The following is a 24,838-nucleotide window of genomic DNA, read 5'->3' as shown; positions in this document are numbered from 1 at the left end:
TCATGACTTTTTTAAGGAAATCGGTAGTTATTGGTCTTTAAGATGGCGTACGTATTATTTTTGTGTTTTTTGGATGATGGAATAGAAATAAAGGTCAGTACGAGAAATGTCATACCTCGTTGAACTGCTAGTCTTGTTTCCAGTTTATTGGTATTCTAACCAGAAAATTTTTAGTTTTTGACATTACTTGCAATCATAATCCGAATATTGGTCCAAAATAAATAAATAAATAAATTTTCCTTGAAGTGATGGGGATCGTTAGCATAGGTAGCAAGCTGATAAAAACAGTTGGCCTAATGGGTATCTGATAGTTCCCTTTTGTTGTATATAAAAGCGTTATGTATTTCCAACTGAGACTTCTTATTCTTACTCGATGTCACGAATGGTCAACAAGTATTTAGAGGCAACGAAATAATAAAATTAATTTAACGTTGACAATCCATCCCCTTAAATGGCACACATTTTTCTTTAGTTTTCTAGTTTCCGTTTTAATTGTTTATCATTTTGCAGAGAAAATAAAACTCTGAAGTCGTCTTCGCTCTGCGCCCAACTCAATTAAAGTTTATTTATTTTGGAAGCTTATATAGTTCAAGATCCCCAGTCATTATTATATTTATTAACCATTGCCAGTTGTTTGTTCCATTCAATTAAATGAGAATTTATTTTCCGCTTTTGGCTTTAATGCGCCAATTGTTTGCACATATCGTTGAACAAATGATGGGCCATATTTTTGCCTGCTGTACCGCATATTTTTGGGGGGTGAGTGAGGGGCGTGCCAAAAGGGGGGCTTGACTCGTATTTGTTCTATGATTAAAAATAAATAAAGCATTACGAGAAAATGCCGCGCCAAAACTATTAAATGCTCGTTGGGGGCGCACTTTCGAAGGGCCGGGGGCGGTGGGGAAGGGGGACACATGGGCGTGGAGGGTAAAGGGGGGTGCTATAACCATGGCATGCCATGCCATAAGGGTCATAAACATTTTGCGGCCCAATGATGTATGGACATGTGAGGTTTTCTGTGCTGGAAAATCGGTTGGGTGGAGGGGCAGGGGCGCCCCCGAAAAGGGGGCTGCACAGCAGGTGCTTAAATGGCGCACAATTAAAGGGGGGGTTGCATGCTTTTGGGGGTAGGTGCCACAGCAGGCGGTAGGGATAATAAATTTTGGTGCTCCGTAAAGTACAGAAAAAAACAGAGGAGCAGGAAAATCAGGGATATGAAACGAAGCGAACTCTAACAAAAGCGGCAACTGAAAATGGAACAGGATTCCCTGTGTGTGACCCCCTCTGTTTCTCTTTGTCCAAGTCACGCGTTTCATTGTCACAGCAAATCGGAATACAAGTGACCCCCACCCACGGGGGGATGGACATCCCCCCATCCCAAAAAAAAAACGAAAAGCTGTTGGTCAAAATAATAAATTTGTTCAGGTTAATAGAGTTATTTTAATTTATGTGATTTCATGCGGTTTTTCATGTGGCTTTTTGCAAATGCGACCCGTTGTTTGGTTTAACCACCCTCCGGGAAAATCTCTGGGTTTTCCACCCCGCCCATTTCTACCTGCTCAATTAATGACACAACAAGGTTTCGACCCATTGATCATTTTGCTTGTGTGCTGCAAATATTATGATTTAATTGATTCAATTTCTTTTCACTTCGTTTTTTCCCCTACCCTTTTGGTGCAAATAATTTACCATAGTTTTTGGTATATACATATATGCATCCACTGGATATTTATGGCTAAAATGTAATTGGCTTTTGGGGTTCAGCTGGTTGAAAATTGAGATGAGCAATAGGGATAAATCTTACGGCAATTGCAATTTATAGGGCAGATATATGGTTTTATATGAACGCAAGATAATGGAAAGTTACTTAAAAGTATTTTTTCAATAATACTATTTAGTCCACATTTTTAAAACTTAAGTAAAATGCACCATATCTTATTGTTTTGATCAAGATATATTTCTGGTATTTTTCTTACTGGCCAGAAGAAATCTTTAAAGCTGACTTTAAGCGAAACCGATGACATCTGTACCCCGCTAAATAGGGCCAAGAATCTGGCCACAGCAAACTCACAGAAAAGCAAGCATTTTCCGGCCGAACTTTTCAGTTTTCCCAAGTTTTCACCTGCTCGGCTGCGTAATCGCACCGCATCCTGTTGCTCAAATTGAGGGGCCATCAAAGAGCAGAAAGCAAAAAGCAGGAGCTGCAGCCAAATCTTCGGTTGCATTTCCTGTCCCACAATGGGAAAGTGCTGATGATGATGCTGCACTGCGGGAAAAAACGGCCAAATTGATCGTCATTTACTTGGGAGTTTTTTAATATGATTTTTAAAAGTAAAAAAAAATATTGAACGTGATAATGTATGATATGCCAATTTGAATAAAATGTATTATGGTTTATACTTATGTTAAAATAAATAATAGTATTTAAAGTACTATTATTTATATTCCATTTATTTTATTCCTTATTTTTCATTAATATTATTAAATCAATAAATTTTTGTGACTTTGTCAAGATGCACTAAATATTATATTATAACCATGATTAAATCCAATAATGTAATATAAAACTAATTTTTATTTATTACTTTTAATCAATATGTTATCAAATTATTATCAATTATCAAAATGCTCCGTAGTTTACATGGTTTTATCTGTATAATTTTCATAAAAACATGAAAAACTGACGAGAATTTCTCGCCGTGTCGACACTGAAAACTGAGTGGTGGCTGAGTGCTGGGGCAACAAGTGTTGCACTTAATTTGCATGCAACATGCAGAACGCATCGCCCCTCTCTTTCGCACTCGCCGCCGAATGACTCCCCCAGCGAAGATTTGCATACAATCAAAGTGAAACGAAATTGATTTGCCACTTTGTGTCTGACTGGGCATCATCATCATCATATACCATCCAGCGATCCCGATCCCCACACCCAATGCCATTGCCATTCCCATCGTCATCCATAAAACCCCATCAGCTGCTGCTTTCAATTTAGCAAATGGCACTCGTGCCGTCTCTTTCGCGCCCACGCAAGCCGTCTCTTTCGCACCGCTCAATTATTAATTTCTGTCGCGTGCCAACTTGAAAAATGATTGCGCATAATTGAAGCCGAAATGATGGGCAGCATTTTCGTTAATGTCAACGCCTCCGAAATCCCTATTCGAAGCACCCACTCCACTTTTGTTCAGATGCCAACCACCTGTTTTCACGTGCGATGAAAGGATTTGGTGACGAATGATACCCAGAATCGTACACAGGGCGAAATAATTGGTTCGAAATTTAAATTTGGGTTTGAAAATATATATTTTCTTGAAATGTTAAGATCAGTCTTTTCAGAATAACTTATTTGAAGATCCTAACAAATAATATATCAATATTCCTAAAATTTCAGGATGGATCAGTCTTCGTATTAGAATGCCTTTATGCAACTTATATGAAGACCTTTTTAATACTTTTTGAATTTTATAATATTTCCCCCCTTATTTTTGGCAATGCAGGGCCCTTTACTCGGCCTTTTTGTACACCTGCCCATGTGTCAGATCTGCTGGCCCACACAATTCGTCAGCCGAAGACGGGGGATTCACAAAAATAATACAACCTGAACGGCACACGCATGCATATCGATTATTTTCGCAGATCCTATGAATAGACGACCATCTGACCCATAATTATAATAAATATTTCAAAATAAACCCCAACGAGTGAGACAAGCGTGAGAATTTAGCGTTCGGTGTTCGTCTTTGTTTTTACCCATTTCGATTTCCCTTTGGCCCGCCTGCAATTATGTAATTAATTATTCACTGCAGAGCGACGGAGGAGAAGGAGAAAATTGTCTGAGGCATGCAAGACGAATAATGTCCTGAATGATGGCCAAATCGGGGGCTATCTTCGATTTCGCTAGCCCGACAATTGATGGTCAAAAACGTATATAAAAGGGGAATATATAAATGAACTACATTGATTCTTTTATCCGTTTTACTTCTTTAAGACATTAAATTTAGTTATTATCTGGGATAATCCACTAGTTGCTTTAATTTTTCCCCATTAAATGCCTAACCTTTCATTGCGGAGCCACAGTTCCCCCTACGACTCGTTTCCCAGCTTAACTCTGGATGTTTTTCTGCATTAAGTTGAGAGAAAACTTTTGCAGATCGTAAATTATTTTCACCGAAATAAAGCAGGCGAGAGAAGGAAAACAACGCACTTTGTCTGTTGAAACAAAAAACTCGTAAATTTTCATAATTGCATTGGACACAACATCTCGCAATGGCTTCTTCTTCATATATATATATAAGTATATATACTGGGGGACTTTGTTCCGGGGGAAAGTGGAGAAAGGGGGCTAGAAGGGGGGCCCTGGCTCAAGACTAAACACGATTTCCTGCCCTCGGGGCGCGGCGCAACAACGTGTCGTATGAGCAATGTCTCGGTGCAAACTCGAGGCGGATGTGTAATCATTTTATCATATTACCCCGGAACCCGGGAACCCCGGCTCCCCGGAAACCCCGGAACCTCGTAACCCCGTAACTCGGTAACCGTAGACGGGGTCGTCCGTTGGCCAGTGTTTTAGCCACGTTTCGCTCGTTAAGTTCCGTCGTCTCGTTGATGGCGGCGCAAATTCAATTAAATTAAATACATGGCGAGTCGTGGCGAAAAGTGGGGAGTCTCGAGACTCCGGCCTCAAGTCTTGGCCATTTTTCGCACAAGAAGAAAGGCAGAAAAGGCCCGAGAAGACCAAGAAACAAGCGGTCGGTCTCAGCATTTAAATTTCCGCTGAATTGCGCTCGGCCAACGCTTATAAATCTTAATTAATTAAAATATACAAAAATACACAACACAACAATAAGCTTCGACAAGCCGGAAAGTTTCCATACGCCTGGGAAATAAACATGGCCCAAAAGGCAGGCAAGTTTATAAATATCTGCAAATTGGTGGATCAAAAGTATATAATTTAACTGGCACTTATATAGATACCAAAAATCGAAAGAAGACATATATTTCAAGCTTGCTGATCCATAAAAAAATATTTTTTTATCGTTTAATTTAAAAATAAAATGCCTTCTATGCAGCTTTTTAAATAAATGCTATCACATCATTGCAATTTTTATATCGGTTACTCGTACAGTAAAAGGGTATATTGTATTCGAGAAAAAGTATGTAACAGATAGAAGGAAGCGTTTCCGACCTCCCAAAGGATATATATTTTTGATCAGGAAATATTGCTTTTCTGGTGGTTCAAAAAATATTACAGAGTTACCATGGCTTTTTATGGTAATAGGGTGACAACTCTGGTTTTTAGCAGATAGGTCTTATCGAACGAAAATTGCTAACGAAGCAAGCCTTGAGTTCCTGAAAAATATTACGTCTGACAATTTAGTTCCACATTTGATATTAACAAATCGGAGCTGCTGCTGACTTGTGATTTTTTCTAATCGAGCAATGGCGAGTCGGCCGGAAAAGGAATTCGAAGATTCTTCGGAAGAGGAAAAAAAGGCATTTTTGAAACTCTTGTTCAGCAAAATGATGAAGAGAATCACCGGGGCGGACTTGGAGGAGGATGCATCATCGTCGGAGGAAGCATCATTGGAGGAGGCATCATTGGAGGAGGCACCATTGGAGGAGGCACCATTGGAGGAGGCACCATTGGAGGAGGCACCAATGGAGGAGGCACCATTGGAGGAGGCACCATTGGAGGAGGCACCATCCACAAGCCACAGGCGTAAGAAGAAGAAGCGCCTAAGGAAGTATTCTTCGGAGGACGCAGAAGAGGAGGAGGAAGGGTCCTCCACAAGCCGCAAGCGCAAGCGCAAGAAGAAGCGCCGCAAGAAGTCCAAGTCTTCTGACAGGTAGGACGGAACAGATATTTTCATTTTAGGCTGAGCAGCTAGAATGCTTTGTGTACTTATAACATGGGTTTTCTTCAATTTAGGGCCCGAATGCCCGTAGAATATCCAGAAATAGATGAACCATTAGGAGCAGACACAACCCCTGAACCGCTTTCGCCCTGGTAAGCCATCTTAAGTTAATTTGGCAAATTATCCAAATTTTATTATTTAATTTCATAAAAACCATTTCAGTGCCCCGGTCTTAGAACCGTCGGCCGAAGAGTATAGTGTGGAAGATGTGGATTTGAATGGTGTGGTGGAGCACTCGGAAGCGGAGGGTCCTGGGAGCTCTATGGCAAGTCAGGAGAAGTCACAATCTCCACCCTCCGAAGCAATGGTATGCGTGGTGTCCTAGGCATCCTCGAAAGTAGGCGAAGGTCCTACCAACCTAAGCCCCTAAGCACTCAGAAACCGAAGAAAAGACGACCCGAATATACACAAGAAAATAACTGATGTTAACGCAGTTAAATAAATATCACGTGGTGTCGTTTTGGGACTCAGATATGTATAATTTTTGGGATAAAGTCGGCTTAGTGCTTGCATATCTCCATCTGCTTTGCTCCGTTTAGCTGAGTAAGGGGTATCTGATAGTCGACGCCCTCGACTATAGCGTTCTTCCTTTTTAAGTAATATTTTATACAAATCACCTCATCAGCCAGCTACGATTCCACATGAGTACGTAAATGTTCTTCACACCAAATTTCACAACAGAATCTCGAATCAAAGTCGAGTTACCATGGGCTGGTTTCCGTTTTTCCTCTTTCTGGGGGGCACTTAAATTTGCCCTCAATTGCGGCTGCTGCCGTCATGACGAACTTCCTAATAAAGTTATTATGCCCCAGAGTTAACAGCAATTACATGGCCCCTCATCGTCATTTAGCATCTCTCAGCATCTGTCAACCTTATTTTATTTCATTTTATTTTATTTATTTCTCTCGGCCGCGTGGTTTTTCCCTGGTTTTTGTGGCGGTCATCCATCGGCTCATCATCAAACGCCCCAAAGAACAGTTAGCTTCTTCAGCTTTTTCATCATCTCTGTGAGCGTTTTTTGCCGCTGCCCCTCGGTTTTTCTAATCGAAATGATTTTGCTTAATTCATCTTAATTAGAGGAGCCAAAAGGCAGAGCCCAAAGTTTGCTGACCGACGGGGCTCTCAGATCTCTTGGATTTCTCGGATTTCTCAGCTTCTGCATCTGTCGGCAACTAAAATATAAATAAATAACATAAAACACACAACATAAGACCGCGACAACAAAAAAAAAGAAGGGGCAGAAGAATTATATTTGCCAGCCGGTTGCTATTTATTTTAATTTTAATTTGCGCTTCTGCGATGCCCGTTAGCTTTTTCGCTGGGTCACCAGAAGTTCTTGGGAAAAAGAAATAATAATGGTCAAGATGATAAGCTCAGCTGGGAGTTTTTAGCTCTCGAAGTCGATCTGAAAACGGAAGTAACTGCTTAAAACGAAACTAAATTCGGTTTATATTCCGCGCCTTTTAATTTGGCGGTTTGATTATTATTCCCAGAATTCCGGATTAAAAGACGCTGCGGTTTTTAGGCCATCAGAGTTATGATAATACTGGTTCTGGATTTTATTCTCTTACATTTTTGTAATAAACAGCTGAAGTATCATTTCTATTTTTACATTATTAAGTACTACATTTTGTTTAATTTTGTGGAATATTTTTGGTGACTCAATGGAAGACTGGGTTTTTTTCCACAAACAGATATGGCAAACTGGCTGCAAAGACTCAAGTCACTTGCCTGTTTGCCTTGCCACAAGATTTGTGCGAAACTTTGCGACAGTTTGCCACAGGATAAACTTGGACTTATCGCCATAGCCGCACAAATTGAAATGTATTTGGGAAGTTTTGGATTCAGCGGATTCGAAGACCCGGAGAATTTTCCCCATGCATGTTGGCGCCATCGACTGGCGCCAAATCATTCGCAAGTCTCGATTCTCAATGACACCTGCACGGATTGCCGTGTAACACTTTGATTTTATTTCTGCCTGCCTCCGCGATACAGACATATTTTTTATTTATTTATTTACCTTCGCTGGCAACGGGTTTTCAAAAGCGCGAGACCACGCGACGTATACGCAACGCGGGTCTTGTGCTCGCTGGAAAAAATGTTGGTCGCGTGGGCGTTTCGTCTTCAGGCCAAACAGGAAAAAAATCAAAACAGAAACCGAAACAGAAATAAAATAAAACCTGCCCCACAACTCTGGGCCATAACTTTGCATTTTGTTTTTATTTATTTTTATTTGCGCCTTTTTATATTTCGACTCCGGCCACAGAAAACATCAAATGACAGAGAAAAATGCTAATAACAATAACAGCAAAAACGGGCGACATCAAAACAAGTTTTCGTGTCGCCGCACACTGCCAGAAATTGCAATTGAGTTTGGCTTACTTTGGAAACAAGTTTAAAGTTTATGGCCAGACAGTTGGGGGCTTTAACTTCTGACATCAACTTAATTTGCAAGAACTTCTGAGGAGTTTTTACAGCACGCATTCTGTATAAGGTAGGTACTTTAAAAAGAGAATTACATAACATATATATAACTAGTTGAATGACTAAAAATAACCTATTGACTGGACAAATCGATTTTTAGTTACAAATTATTGTGGACAGTGCTTAATATAAATCTTAAAATTATAAACGAATTTTATTGTGTCGCCGTTTCAACTCGAATCAAGTCAAACTTCATCTTGTGTTTGTACACTTTTGCGCATTTATTTTGGACTTCTGCTTTTGTCATTTAGGCAACCGATTTTTATTGCAGTTTTGTTTCGATTTTGGCTCGAAGACTTTGAGATTTTTGGTCAAAGGCAAATTGAAAATTGTAATAAATAATTTGCGGAGGCCGGACAACGAACGTGTTAAGGAAAATCAATTATCTAATTGTAATCGAATGGGCATTGTGGGCGTTGAAAAAGAGCCATTCAAAAGATGTTAAATCTGAAATGATGTTTAAATAATATGTTTTCCTTAGTCGGCAGCATTTGTTTGACCCAATTTTGTTGGGAATGCCAATACATATTTGTAGTTTATTAACAGGCAACAAAACCCTTGTTTTTCTTGTAAAAATAAAGAAAATGTTGGTAATTAAATTCAAATATGCATACAACAAAGACATTGTATTCCTAGTTCTATTCTTTACTTAAACATAGTTTGGAATTTTTTTGTTGTAATATTTTAACATGTTTTAATTTGGGTCCACCGAGGTGCAATTTGTCACCCTAAAACTCACTTTATTATCTACCTGAAATAAATCTCTAAGCCGCCAAATTCCGTTGACTTATCAAATGCTTAACTCGAATATTTTCCAATTTGAATGCAAATAATAATGGGACAAAAAAGCCAAGATTTATGGTTTCTATTTCTGGCGATAAGAAGGGTCCCCCGTTCGGCAAATGAAAAAAAATGTTAAAACAATTTATTAATCAACACCGGCAATTTGTTATATTTCCCTGGGCCCTCGAGTTAAGATCAAACGGAGCCCAGGGAGACCCGAGCATCTGGAATTAGTCAGTGTTCGAATTTGGCAAATGGATCGTAAATCACTCGCCAAAGTCTGAATCAGATCCAGAATGCAAATATTTCGGTTTCATCATAATGATCAGCGTTTTGAGGTGATGACACATATTTCACGCGCTTCTTTTTCCGTCGTTTTTAAGCCGAGACTTTAGAGACATATTTCATTTGGCACCTTAAGATGACGCTAAGATGTATTTTACTGGACCGTTTTGAGTATCAAAGCGACTTGTGTGGGAATCTGGGCTTATTTGCCTGTGTATATAGACCAGCGGGGCCTCTTGCATTTTGCATTGTCTTGGCCACAAGGTCGTTTGGGTTTTTGGTTTTCGGTCTTTGGTTTTTCGCTTTTTCCGCGGCTTAAACGAGATTTGAATAATTGCAGCGGCCAGAATTTATGATGTGCGCGAGTGCCGGAATTAAGCTGACAATAATAGCAGCAGATCTGCGGGTGAAGCACTTGACAAATTGTGAAAAAATAATCATAAACATGACCTCAATTTTAAGTTATTGCTCAATTAAGTCTCATGCTAATTTAGACCTGATTGATACAGTGAAAAACATTTAAAATATGGCTAATTTAGAACTGAAAAGTCTTGGAAATATGCCATAATAATAAGAATACATTTGTAAGAGTCAACAAAAAAATACTAAAATGATTAAAATATATTTAAAATGATGGTTTAATATCTTTTTTATATATTTTTCCTGGCTCCTTCTACGCAAGCCCCTTGCAAATATCCCCTGAAAAATCCCAAAAAAACACCCGACCATCATTTGTTATGCTCAACCCAAAAAGGCAAATCTTATCGGAAGACAGCCCGGAAAAAACAGAAACCCAACCCAGAAACCGTTCTTATCAGCGGCTTGTCAGGCCCGCCGAAGACATTACCCAGAAAGCAAGACTGAAACCGAAACCCAAACCTCAAGCCGAACCCCCTGAAAAACCCACCAGAGACCCGTTCACATTTAACCTTTTTTCGGTGGCGTTTCGAAATTGAAAGTTTGGCGCTGAAACTGGTTTATTTGGCTAAAAACTAAAAGCCAGCCACCGCAGTGGCTAACTGCAACCAACTGCAACTAAAACAGCAGGCACAGTGGCTAACTTTAATTTAATGCCAAGGAGGTGTCATCAGAATGGTGAAATATGTGTGAGCAAATGGATAAACACTTTTGTTAATCATTATTTTAAATAAATTGGCTTTTATAAATTCAGCACCCACTAACACAAGACCAAATATAATGGTATCTTAGTTATTACATATATTAAGAACCATTTTTTATATAGATTTTAAATACATTTAAAATAAGTCTATTTCAGATCTATGAAAATCGTAAGATGAGGATTATAAAATAAGTTTTTAATTGTTAAGATATATATATTTTTTATTGCATAATAATTTTTTATAACATATATCTAGAGCAATTTTTAATAAAATATTTGAACGTATAAAAAAAAAATTCCAGATCTAATTTGAAAAATTGAGATAGAGATAATGAAATATATTTTTAATTTAAAGCCATTATTTATTTAACTTTTTTTAACTCACTTTTATTTCTCTATTTTTTAAGCTAGTTATTAAAATCAATTGAAATTTTCGCAAAAAATGTAACCACTGCCCAGGGGCCCAACCTCAATTTTCCACATTTGGGGATCTTTTCGGCCGACTTTCGGGCCTTATTTTGGGTTTTCGGTTGCGGGCTTTCAGCCATCGTATTGTCTGCGTTCTCCCGTATTTCATTCGCTCGCTTTCGGCTTTGTTTTGGCTGTCTTGGTGGCTTTTTTGGCTAATTTGTGTGCACCTCTCCTGTCAGAGGCGTGTAATTGCCATGGCAGTTGGCCGACGGGGGCGTGTTGCCACTCCCAATTACCCAGTTTTTCATTTTTCCTTTTCGATTTTCCACCGTTTGATATTTCGGGTGGCTCAGGTTGTTTTTTGGCCAACTTTTGCCAGCCGAGCCGAGACAAACCCGAAATTATTTACAACTTTGGCCTTTTGCACACAGCACTGATGACGCATGCACCTGTCAGACAACCGAATTCGCCTTATTTTACCAGTTTGCATCCTTAAAGATTTCAGTTTTTTGTTGTTGAAACTTTTCGGGGATTCTTGGTAAGTGTTAAGAAACAAATAGAGGAGAGTTTCCTGGAAGTGCCATAAATAATTACAAACAACTGGCCAAACTTGGGTCAGAATATTTTCCAACTAAGGTCCGGGGATTTGTTGGAGGAAAGGTTGCAGGTTCCAGTCCATGCAGCTGGTCAAGTTTTTGCGGTTTTTCGGTTTGCATCTTGAACACGAAAAAAGATTAAACACAAATTGGTAAGACAGGATTTTCGTGTGGCCGGAATGTTCCAGCTTAACACTTTGATTTTATTGCGGCCATCTTAATGCCGAAATAAAAGAACCTCAGTTCTAATAGATCATTATTTTGGTTCAATTAATTAAATTCAACTCGAAGTTAATAATATAGATGCAAGTAAAAAATATTTCTGCGTTACATTATTTAATTAAAATAATTTTATAAATGATTTTATTTATTAAATAAAATATTTAAGGGCTTAAAAATAAAATGACATCATTAAATTTTGCTTCTATCACTCTTATCAATAAATATTTAATGGCTAGTAATTTAAGCAGGGGTTTCTTTACGTAGTATACTCTATCGCACTTCCACTTTTCCGCCCTTTTTCCAGCTTTTCCCAGCTTTTTCCCGCTTTTTCCCCTTTCCGCAGTTGACCTCATCTCTTTGGCTGCATCTGCATCTGCATCTTGGCTTTGTCCATCTGTCGGTGGGTCCGCCTGTGTTTAATTGCACTTTAATTAACTTGCATTGTTCAAAGCGTCGTGTTAGCCCTCTGTGGACCCCCTTAACCCCCTGTTCCTATTTTCTATTCCTTTTTTTTTGAGAAAGAAGAAAGTGCGGTGGCTGTCAGTTGTTGTTTGTATTTGTTTAAAAAGTGTTGCTGCAGTTGTTGGGCTCAGTTCGTTTCAATGTGTCGGTGTATCTGTGTTTGCACTCGGCGCCCGTGTGTGTGCGTGCGTATCTGTGTGAGTTGTTTTGAATGCCAACTCAAACAGTCAAGTGTCGTGCAGTGAACTGTCAATAGAGTGTACCAACATTTCGCTCGGGCAAATAGAAGCAACTCGTTTTTTTCCCTGTCGCAGATGAGGCAGACGGAACAAAAAGAGTTTATATAAATGTGAAATGCGGAAAAAAGCGTGACACCAATGGAAAGGTATATACTCTATAGGGAAAAATAATTTTAAAATGTTTAAATAACGTTAGCTTATTAGTGATAAGATAGCCGGCAAAAGCTCGCCGTATTTGGGGGTGTATTTTAGACATATTCAAATATATTTGAAGATTTATAGGTAACGTCTTCAGTGATATGATCTTTTTAGTTCTCTGGTTCCGCTATACACCTTACTTTAAGTTTAAATGTATGGTTTTTGAATTTCCACATCTTAATATAATATTTTGTTCTAGGTACCTAAAGGTTTTCCTACAATATTTATACCCCCCTTAGAAGGTATACCTCCTCCGTAATCCCCTTATCGTGGGTGGGTGCCACTCAGCTGAGAGTCAGTCTGGGGCATCGCTAATGAGACCACGTCTTGGTCTTGGAACCAGCTCCCCATTGTCCTTGTTCTGGCTACGACTTCCTGCTTTGGTCTTGCCTTTTGTTCTCCGGCCTGCAGTGTTTTTTTTTTGTTTTTCGCACACCCCCGGCCATTTTCCAACCCACTTTTCCCGCTTTTCCACCTGCTGACTAATCCATTTCATTGAGAGAACTCGCCTTACTCGCCGTCGCTCGTCTGTGATTTATTTTATGAATGAACTCGGCATTTCATTCATTCGCGCTAAAGCTAAATACTACGACTGAAAGGACCAAAAAAAAAAAAAAAGAAGGAAGAAGGATTCGTGGGCATGAGAGCGCATACACATACATATTCATACACCCGAGGACATGCAACGGTATGCAGGAGGATATGCGCTTCCGTCTTTGGCGAATTCCTGCCGATGTTTTTCTCGTCCTGGGCTGCCAATTAAAATGCCACCGCCAGGCAAATGTGAGAGTGCCTACCACAAAACCCGACGATCCTGTCTAGCGCAATTGCCAGGGAAGCCAAGATGACGGTGGGCTATGTGGATGTGGATGTGGATGACGATGATGGCGGTGATGATGGGGTTGCCGCGCGGAGGAGACCTTTTAATGACTGTAAATCAAGCGTACTTTGCATTTTTGCCATCCGCCACATCCTGGCATCCTGCAGGCATCCCCACATCCTGCGACACTGGGCTACATGCCAGGGAATATATCTAAAACCTCTACCAGATCGATAAGATGAACTTATATTATACAACTGACACATTTATATTTATTAAATTGCCACTCTTATTTATAAATGATATAATAAAATCATAATATCACCCATTCCTAGTGGTTCTAACACGGCAAAACTGATTCCGTGTAGTACAGTGCCGCCTGGATTGGGGCAACAAACCCGTGTGACATGCGGCTCGAACTTTCAAGAGCCTTGACTGACTTGCAGACTTTTCCCGGCAGTGCTGCCGGTGGTGCTGAAGCTTCTGGTGGTTCTAATGGTTTCGGTGGTGGTGATGTTGCCATAAGCTTGTGGGCGGCTCGTAGGCGTGGCCAATTAGCATTTGGACATTCGACAGTTTGACAGAAGGCAGAGCTAAAATAAGGGAGATTTAAGGGTATTTTTACTAAACATTCGCCATACTCTTTTTCAGTTTACTTAAAAGTATATATTTTTAAAAAAATCTGAGGGATTTCCTTGATTACTTAAGGTCAATAAAGCATATTATTATAGATCAAATACGTGTTTCTTTGGCGACTTTAACGTTGATAACAAAAGGTAAATTCAAAGATTGCCATTGAAAAGTTTGCCAAAGAAACCCATTTTTTTTAAATTTAAAAAAGGAAATATTAAATGTAGCAATTGTAGACTATAATTTATAGTGGTATTCAGAGATTGTAAACTTCGATCTTAATATGAAAATCTTTTTATGACTTACGCACGATCTATGTGTTCAAATGTTTTCCTATTAAATTACGTAATTTACAATACTCATTTTATTTTCAGTGACTACATTTTATTTGGGGTTCCTGAAACTGGTCTAAAATTAGAATACCCCTGGCAACGCAGGGTAGGGTCGTCGCCAAGGGGTTCCCCCGACTGCGGCCCAAAATGAGTCACGTTGCAGCCACGGACCGGAAGTGAATGATGCAGAAAAAGGCAAAGGCAAAGGCAAAAAGCAACAGCAACAAGGGCTGGGCAAACACAAAGGACCCAAAAGTCCACCCCCGAAGTCAAGGAGCAGAGTTGTGACGTTGACAAATGCCTTGGAAGGGATGTGGATCTGCCTTTCGGGGGTAAGTGACTCAGGCGGTAATCAGTGCACCTGCTCCTGGGCACGCGACCCCCTTTGGAAATATATTGTCCGTTTGTCCGTGTGAGTCAGCCAACCGAAAAGTGTCCTTTTTTGCTTTTCGGGCACCGTTTGATAAGCACGAAATTATGCAACCGGCAACTACAAAACACTCTCTTTGGGGGAACACAGAGCCGTCAGTCAATCACTTAGTCATTCGTTTATTGAGTTGAGTTCGTAGTTGCCCAGGCACGTGGCGAAAATTAGCCCCTGGCCAAAAGTTGGCCCGATTTGGTCACACCAACTTAGAACTTTAAAACAATTATGAAAAACAAGCAAATAAAAACACTAGTCTATTTAATTCTTTTTCGCTTTTAAACGTTTCAAAAGAGTGTCCAGCTCTCACAAAAAGTTAGCCTTAAATAATTTAAGTTATTTACCTCCAATAAAAAGTTTATGGTCATACTTAAATTGTGCATTACATTCCCAAATAAATGTTAAAATGTCATAAAATGTTCCGTCTACCATAAAACTGCAAATTGCGACCTGGTCAACTAAATTTATTGTGAAAAATTGCTACAACCACCCCAGCAGCTTTGAAACAGTTGCAAATTAGAAACACCCAAATGGTGAAATTATTGACCAAATGCTGCGCCAATTTTGCGGAAAATGCAGCCATAAACTGAAATTTTGCAACGTATTTCAACAAATCATAATCCATCCGCAAACCCTCGTTGTTTTTGTGTTGCAATCGATGACCTCATTGTCACATTACAAGGCATTTGCATAAAAATATTGGGGTTTCGTTTTTCGGTTTTCGAATTAATTAATTAAACACAAAAGGCACTGCAATTAAAATGCCAAAAATATCTCCGTTTAAAAAAACAATATGCTTGCCAAAATGATTGCACTTTGCGGCAATTTCATTCCAATGAAGTGTTTGACGAAATGAAAAACAGAAATGCAATGAGCACATAATGCAAAGGGAGCAAATGCCATTTTGAATTAATTTATTAAATTTGCTGGCAGTTCAAAACATGCTTTATGAAATTTCGTTTGGTTAATTATGTATGGAAAATGAAAAGTCAAAAATTAATATTGATTTAATTGATGTTGTAAAGATAAGAGCTCAGAGGATTGTGATTTTTTGTTTCTTTGGTAATTGGAAATTATTGATTTAAAAATAATTATCTCTTGTTTAAGGAAAAGCAATCCACAAATAGGGATGACCAGACTGTAGAAGAAATCAAAGGTTATTATATTATTATAAATACTCGAACTTGTTTCCCTTTTTTGATCATCGGCATCGTTCTTGTTTTTTCTAGGTCGGCTTGGATCTCTTTGATTTGTGGTTCTCCGACTTGTTTTCATAATGAGGAGCAAAGAGTTGAGGTGAGAATTATGAACAGGTAACCAGGGGCGAACGGAGGAGGGAAAACTCCTCCGAGGAGTGGACACATTAATTGCCGACAGAAGGTCGCACACGCAAACCAATCCCATCCAGAGATCCTGCCCCTCCCGTCTCGTTCACAAATTACATATTAAGGCAAATTATGATTCCCGACGTCCATTCGTGTGGGAAACTGACAATGACACGTTAAAGACCCGCAGATCTCGCAGATCCCGACAATCCCGAATATCCCCGAGCTGCACACGTCTGCTTTTCTAATCCCGAAACGGCAGCCTCACTTCTGTTTGTTAATTGCACTTGGGTGTGTAGTTCGCAGTGTGTAGTGTCTAGTTTTCACAGGATCTCATCACAGACGCATTCCGGCTCACAGGAAGCCGTGTCGCCAAGGTCCCAGGGTCAGAGAATCGGACTAGAAATATTTTCCTTTCCATCGCCACGGGGGGGTGGTCGGCGCACACAGACATTACCCATTACCTGGGCACAGGTACAAAATGACTTCACACAAAGCTAGAAAAGAAAACAGCAATAAATGCATCGGAAGAAATGTCCATTATTATAGTATAAAAAAGGAAATAGCAATGAAAAAATATACTTTTACTACCTATTTTTCCTATTCTGCAAAAATAATGCAAGTCCTGAAGAATTCGCGTCTTTAAAACTGATATTACATTACATTATTGTACATTACTATAGCATTAAAAAGGAAACACCACCTATTTTTCCTATTTAGCAAAAATAATAAAAGTCCTGAAGAATTCGCGTTTAATATTTTAACACAGATATTACATTACATTATTATACATTATTATAGTATAAAAAAGGAAATGTAAATGAAAAAATGTACTCTTCCTACCTATTTTTCCTGTTCTGCTAAAATAATTAAAGACCTGAAGAATTCGCGTTTAACTTTCCTAATACAGAAACTCGCTTTACTTGAATATTAACTAAAGAAGCTAAATAGTCTGATAGCTTTTCACATCCTTTATTTAATATTTTCTGTATCTTAAAATTTTGTTATACATGTTTTTCTCGCTGTGTAGAAAACGGATATCACCAAAAGAGTAAGGACCAACTGCAAAACAAACGAGCGAAAAAATTCAAAGAAATCAATTGCAGGGCCCAACAGGCACGTCTTCCCTGGACCGCTCTGAATGGAATTGAGGGCTTGAGAATCGGAGAAGAATCGGAGTGTAGGGGAAACGAGAGAATCGGGGAATCCGGGCAGAAGTGAGACACACGCACCAGTGAAAGACACGCACCGAGAAAAGCAGAATAAGAAGAAGTAGAAGGCCTGTCGATCCTGAGCAGCTACCGGAAATGCAGCACATTGCACCACAGCAGCAACATCATCGACCCGGCAGCAATATCAACTTCTAGGGTGCGGGGGCCACCAGAAAATCCAGCTACGAATGCGGTTCGTGCGTTTGCACTCGATTTTTTCCACTCTCCTGGCTTCCCCACATATTTTTTTGTTCTGGCATTTTTTTACCCCGCTTCTCGTTTTTATTTTCACTCCCTGATTTGTGTGAGCCGCAGCTGTCTCGGGTTCCAATGTTTCGAATATACATATATCTGCCGGGGAATCGTACGAAATCGAGTGATGTTATCTACAATATCGAATTATTTTCTGGGGGAGTTCTGTTCGCGGGATGTGCAGTTCTTAATTGGAGGATTTCGCTGATTAGGTTCGGAACATATACCATTTCATGAAGTATGTTTTTACAGGAGGAAACCGCATCAAATCGTTTAACCTTAAAACGTACTTCAAATTCAATAATAGCAACAAACTATTTTAATATATTTCACAGAATACCACAAGTAATGCTATTCTGGCTTTTGAGCTCATACATATCTAGTTTTATATTTAAATAAAAAAGTGTCATTAAAGTATTTTTAATTAATTTATTGGTGGTAACTTAATTCTATGAGCTTTTCCGCCCTCTTTGGCCCACTGTGCAGCCTGCAGTTACTATTCTTTGAAAGCCAAAACTTAATCAGCCGCATTAATCGCATTACAAATTGTCGCTGGTCTGCATTTTTTCCCATCGCAAAAGCGGAGCAGAAAATGCTGGAAAAATGAGAGCCCAGGAAAATGTTGTAATGGAAAACTAAATGGTATAAAGTGCATTGACGGGATGCCATCATTTCATTGCACTTGTCGCACTGCTCCCTCATATTTATTTATTTTTTCATCTTTTTTTCGCAGTGTGACCTCAGACGAACTCTGAGGAGCAGCTGGGCTGCAGATGTGTTGCTGTCGTGGCAGCAATGTTGCTGCTGTGCCTGCAATGTTGCTGCTGTTGCTGTTGCTGCTGTTACTGCGATGTGGCACCTCCCGACTGCGAGTGAATTTAATTGACACCCCGGCGATGGGCAAAATCTGCAACTGCAATTAGCCAGGCCACAGATTCCACGGCTCCAGATACTCAGATACTTCCCCGGCGATACGCAGATACTTTAGTATCTTTTCCCACACGCCACTGACTCGATTCTTGTGTTTGGCCAAGGTTGCCGTTGCAGTTTCCCAGTTCTCTGGCCTACAAATTATGCAGAAATGTTATAACTTTTACTGCTCCCAACAAGATCCATTCGAGTGCCCATTCTCAAGCGGGACAAGGTTGCCAATTGACTGTGAACAGAGCCAGAGAAATGGAGAAATGGAGAGCTGGAGAATCGGAGAAATGCGGCCAACAGAAACAGAAATATCTAGGGTTTGATGGATGGGTTGGGAATGAATCTATGTATAAGAAAAGGGCCATTGGAACCGGCATTTAAATCATATGTATAAAGAAAATCATCATATATATATTGTGATGTTATTTTATGATTCCGAAGTAATAAAATCACTTCATTGTATTCCTTTATGCTTTTACAAATATTTTTTTTATGGTTTCCCAAGTAGTCTGTAATATGATGCCACATGTATCGAAATTGTCTCATTTCAAGTATATTTCAAGCAGAACTCAAACTCCCCTCCGACCTTTCAATATATTTTGAAATAATATTTCATCAAAATTATGCCTAAGCAGATCTTGGCTTCCTCTTTGGCCTCAGATATTTCCCAGATTTCAGTTGTCATTATTTTTAACTGCTGCGGAAGCTGGACGTGAAATGAGATTTCAAATGCTATCGCCCTGTCTCTTTCCCTATTCCCACTACCTGTCTCTTTCGCTAGGTGTGTTGTAACAACAACAATAATGAGCAGTGAAAGAGGCAACAAGATGGCATTTAATAGCCCCCCGGAGACACGAGGGTTAAGCGTGTGAGAAAAGCCAAATTCCAGGGAAAAGTGGACTGAAAAAAGAAGGCGGTAGGTGCAACAGAAATAATTGTAAATTTTATTTAATTACTAATGAAAATATCAAGGATTGTGTGTGAGAGCGAGAGACCAAAAACAGAACCAAAGACAATAAAGATTCCAGAACAAGAAAAGGGCGATCATAAAAATGTCAAGCGGGCCGGAAGATGCGATCCCGAAGACAGAAAGAAAAGGAGGGAAAGAGGAATTCGGGGCGGCAGAGGTCAAAGGTGACCAAAACAAGACAGGAAAGGCAGATAAAGAATGGGAGATACGAACCAGCCAAGTTCAGACACCCACTCAAAAGCCCAAAGATTTCATCGCAGAACCATCGATCATTATTGATTATTCAAAAACCTTAAAGTTGACATCCAAATCACGATAAACAAGAAAGGTTAAAGCTGAAATACCCTTTAAATCGGTAGAGATTTAGATTTAATATTGATAAAATCATACTTCCTTTAATTTTGGAATTTTATTTATTTATTTTACTTTATGATCATAATCTAAGAAAATGTGATATAGTACCATAAAGTATTTCCTTCACTTGCACTGCTAATACCAAACACTTTCCAACAGAGTCTGAAAACCAGACATCGATTAGAAATTTGTTAGACCAAAAAAGGTCATCAGATCCTTGGTGCCCGCTCTCTTTCGCACTCTCCAGCCATCCTTTTCAGTCACGTCTGTGCCTTTTCGACTTCATTATAAACAAATCCTATTTTCTCGATGTACACACACCACGAGATACAAGATACAAAGATACAGACGACCTAATGATGCTCATTAGACATCTTTAGGGCTCTTCAAGCAGGGAAAACCAATTCCCAGACGGAGACGATCTTTCGTAGAATTACTCAACAGGCGAGTTAGAAAATTTCTCGGTTTCCCTTTTTTCTCCATTTCCCGTGCTCCGTAAATTCTAGACAATTTGCAGTTATTTTTAGTTTAAGGGAGTGAGTCGGCCGACTGGAATAAACTATATAGTCTGAGATTTTCCGGGATTTATGCGTCAGGCAAGCGCGGCTTCGTCTGCCAATCGTATATTTAGACAATGCTCTTAGGATTTCTCTGTGTGTGGGGTGGATGGCCATATGTGGGGGTCGTTGTCTTCACTAATTTCATTTTTAATGGGGAACATTTTCACTGAATGTGTGAATTTTTTCTTGGCTTGTGTAATTATAATATCCAAAAGATACATTTTATGTTGCATAGGTTTCTTAAAAATATTTATTCTGATATTTTATACATACTTTGTGGCCGTATACAATGATATTATGTAATGTTATCTTTATGATTCGGGCTTAATTTATATTTTTAATCTTTATGGGCCCCCACCGGAGTAAAGCTCTAAGCTTTATCATGTGAAATTGAAACTGAAGGAGGTAAGAAAAACAAAAAACGAAAAACAGAAGTAAGACGGCATAATTACGAGGCCCCAGTTACTCTTCAAGTCTGTTTTTCAAGCGCCTTTTGCTTTGATAATTTGTGTTTTCCGAGGGGAAAAGCCCCCCACTCGCTTTTTGTCTCAGTTAATTTGTTGTTTTCATTGAAACTTGCGCAAAGTACACGGAGTTTCCCAGTTTCCCAGGCCAAAAGTAAAAGCTGCGCTTAGGCGTTTTTCGTCGTCGATGCTTAATTAAGTCGGTAGCAAAGTTAGCACTTTAAACAATTTTAGACGAAATTTTTTGATGAATTTTCAGACGCTTTTCAATCACCAGAATAATCAAACAAACTCAGATAGGAAAATATGCTCTGTAACAAAAAAAGGTAAATTAAGTTGACACGAATTAAATCTAACGAATATAAAAGTTTCGAAACATGTGAAAAATGCTGACCGATTCCTCATCATGAACTGATGGACAAAGATAGGGCTACACATTGGATATCTGGTTATAAAAACACCCCCATCTATGCCAAAATATTCGCAAATATAAAACCCTTTTCATAGCCCCATCTCCCCCCCGCTAAAAAAACCTCCTGCAGATGCTTTAATTTTTTTTCTCATAGCTTTTTTGTTATGTATAAATCTGAAATAAATCGCTGTCATTTAAAATTCAGTCAATGGCGTCGCAAATAAATCAAAAATTTATTGTAACGCATTTAAATACATGCATATTTCATCTGAAAAACCAAAGAGTGGGGTGTAATCGATGATGGGTTTCGATTTATAAACAGGGTTCTGACAGGTCAGCGAACAGGTTGGAAAAATTTGTAGTGCTTCCTTTTGATGAATATGTAAAATCTTGTACCCGGCTCAATGTACAAAACGTCCGAACATAAAACTCAGCTGTTTGTTCAGTCATTAAACGAATTCTACCCATGATTTTCTAATGGATTTTCCATGTGTTAGACTCGTAAAAATTATGAGATTATTGTTCCCAATACTATATAAGATTTCACTTGATTTATTGGGAACATAAGAGGTCATAGACCAGTTTTTGATTGAATTTTTTATTTTTTGAAACGTTACAAATAGAGTAGTAGGGAATCCCTTGACCTCCCAACGAAGCCCAACAAAGCCATCTACCTGACCAGACTATCAAATACAGTCGTCACTTGGCTAATAAATCCCCTGCTAATCGGGGGAAAAAACTTAATTGAGCAATGGGCAAAATGGAAGAGAAAAGGCGATGAAAATCCGAAAACCACAATGCCAAGTCACGCTGCCCCTCGAGCGCTTTTCCACATTTTCCATTTTCAAGTTCATTGTCACTTGTCGGCAGAGAAATGGGGACCTCCTCAAAGGCGACGACCGCTAACCAACAGCTCCGAGTGCCATAATCCAATTATGAATTTTCACATAAATTTTTACTCAGCCCCGGCCAAAAAGAAAAACCGAAATGTATATGTTTTTGATGAAAATAACAGAGAGTGTCCCCTCTCTTGAAGAAATTCCCCTATCAATCGAGGCGATTGCTCTCCTAATAATAACAATAAATTTTGTGCATGAAGCGATTTAATGAAATGGAAACGAATGGAAGGCTGGCTTATATGACGAAGTTTGCAATACTCTGGGATGTTTATTTTAGTTTTATAATTAAAAAATATATGAAATGTAAATTTATTTTAGTCATTTTATACAATATATGTTTCCATAAATATTTCATATTTATTCCTTTGGATCTTAAAGCTTCACTATTTTTATTTGAAAGTTGTTATACTCCATTAAAGTGTATTAAAACTTGAAAAACTTAAGTTGGTGACAATTTCGAAGACTGCGAGATTACTTTATTTTTATCAGTCGGTCTGCAAGAGAGATGCTGATAATGCCGGGTAATAATTACGGCTCAAAAAAGACTTTGTGATTGGTTCGGAGCCGGGGACTTTTCTCGGAACCAAATGAAAAGGGGGCGGGGGGACTTTGGCCCCAGAATTTCAGGGGTGGCGGCGACGGGAACCTGGAGTTGACTCATTGAAAGTCATCAGGGCGACAACGTCAACGTCATTGTCAGGCTGCAGCCTGCAGCATCCACTCCATTGGCAACCCATCTCGAATCCATCTGCAGCCCATCCCATCCCCATCGTATCTCAAGACCCCATCCCAAGACCCCATCCCAAGTCCCCCATCCCAGCATCATCATCATCATCATCATCTGGGTGTCTGAGTCTGCGTCTTCGTCTTCATTTTTCGCTTTCAGCTGCCCCATCAAAGCCATCGAGTATGACAATTTCATTTATTTAACATGATTTTTACGCAGCGAGTGTCACAATGGCTGAGCACATATATCTTATACATATATGTATAGACGCTATATATATATATATGTCCCCCGGAGCAGGAGCAAAAGGGTAAAAGATGCAGATGCATCTCTCAAGCTCAAGCTGAGGAAAAATGATGGAAATTGCTTGGCGTATTCATCTAATGAATGCCTTATTGAGTTATCTATTAATTCGATCAATCATTCATCGCACTCGAAAACAAATGATTGTTTTGGCGAGTGATTCACTTGGAAAGTGGATACATATCCATCTACATGCGGTTACTTTTACATTCTTTTCGAAATCTTATATCAAATTATTTTCTTCATTTATCAGGATTGATTAGGTGATAAGAAAATGCATTTACTTGCAAATATTTGAAAGGTGTGAATTTATAACTTTTTGGCTTTAAATTAATTCCTCCATAATCATCGACAAATGTCACTTTCGATTCCCGACCCTCGAAACCCCCTCCACAATTGTTTTTCGACGCTTATCACAATCAGCGGACCCCCTTCGAGTGATCTGCTCGCACTTTGGGTAATGAGGATGGGAAATGAAGGGGACCCTCTGATTATCAGCATTTTCATACAGAAATGGAAAATCGAAGTGGAAAAAGATGAGAACCGGGCGCAGAGTCCAAATAAAATTCTGAAATGAAAGCCAAGTGCCAGGCGGCGACGTGGTGAAGTGCCTCGACCCTGTCTCAAGCCCCCCGTTCCTGCGACGCCCCTGCTGCCCCCCAGAGGCGTCTCCGTTCCCCGCTTTTCATTTCATCAATGGGCTACGTGCCTTTTCAGCGATTTTGCAGCCTCTTCGACCGCCCAAAAATAATAATAATGAAAAACAGAAAAGTAAAGACAAAACAAACAAATAGCCAAAAAAATATATATCATAATAATAATATTAATACAAGCTCAACAATGGGAAATCACAATAAAAAGGGGGACGTATCTGAAGGATGGTTCTGAAGGCTTAAACTCGAAAGGGAAGATCTAATTAAATTCGAGCATCATGTTCAGGCAAATATGAAAATTCAAATTAATTTCACTAAAAGTAGACGCAATTGTCCATTTAAAAACAATGTGAGATAACGTCAATTCAAAGATATTTTTGTATCAGCACGGTCTTTAGTTTTTCTCAATTTGCGAAAGTGAATGGCAAATCCAAATTGCGACGGGGGAGACACACTGTACAGTGGATCCCCGGAGGACGTGGACGGGTGGCAAGTACATGCCAAGTTTCGAGTTACAAATGAAGCGGGGCTAAAACGCTGGCAATTTTAATTACTTACATTTCACTTTTGTCAAGCGAACGGCAGCCGGTCAAGTGCGCCCCCCTTTGAAATCCGCCCCTGCCTGTGCCACGCCCCCGCCCCCTGGGTTGGCTCCCAAACGTGCTATAAACCGGTGCACGCACCCCGCCCATGCCCCCCTCCAATTGGAATCCTCCAAAGACGGTCGAGCCTTACAGCTGCACTGGGAAAAATATCTAAGAATTATATACTTCACTTAAAATTAAAGTTAAATTTATTACTCATTTTCTAAGAGCTTTAACATGATGTTTTCTAATGAATATTTAAGTGTATATGTATAGAATTTTAAA

At 39.3% G+C, this 24,838-nt stretch overlaps 1 protein-coding gene across 1 annotated transcript; it reads left to right on the top strand.

The window, feature by feature from the left end:
• The first annotated feature begins 5,243 nt into the window (after positions 1-5,243).
• Positions 5,244-6,378, top strand: LOC108019050 (fibrous sheath CABYR-binding protein-like). The gene is made up of 3 exons (XM_036819955.3): positions 5,244-5,843; positions 5,927-6,004; positions 6,075-6,378. The coding sequence occupies exons 1-3, from the start codon at positions 5,437-5,439 to the stop codon at positions 6,235-6,237; spliced, it is 648 nt and encodes a 215-aa protein (XP_036675850.3). The 5' UTR covers positions 5,244-5,436; the 3' UTR covers positions 6,238-6,378.
• The last annotated feature ends 18,460 nt before the right edge of the window (positions 6,379-24,838 follow it).

This window comes from Drosophila suzukii, chromosome X (assembly GCF_043229965.1).
Source record: "Drosophila suzukii chromosome X, CBGP_Dsuzu_IsoJpt1.0, whole genome shotgun sequence".
Classification (NCBI taxonomy): Eukaryota; Metazoa; Arthropoda; class Insecta; order Diptera; family Drosophilidae; genus Drosophila; species Drosophila suzukii.
Note: the sequence above shows the minus strand (reverse complement) of the source record. Positions and strands in the feature narration are given on the sequence as shown.

Coding starts and splice junctions, on each gene's coding strand:
- LOC108019050 (XM_036819955.3), top strand. CDS start 5,437: ATGGCGAGTCGGCCGGAAAAGGAATTCGAAGATTCTTCGGAAGAGGAA. Junction 5,844..5,926: donor AAGTCCAAGTCTTCTGACAG/GTAGGACGGAAC, acceptor TCTTCAATTTAG/GGCCCGAATGCCCGTAGAAT. Junction 6,005..6,074: donor CCTGAACCGCTTTCGCCCTG/GTAAGCCATCTT, acceptor AAACCATTTCAG/TGCCCCGGTCTTAGAACCGT.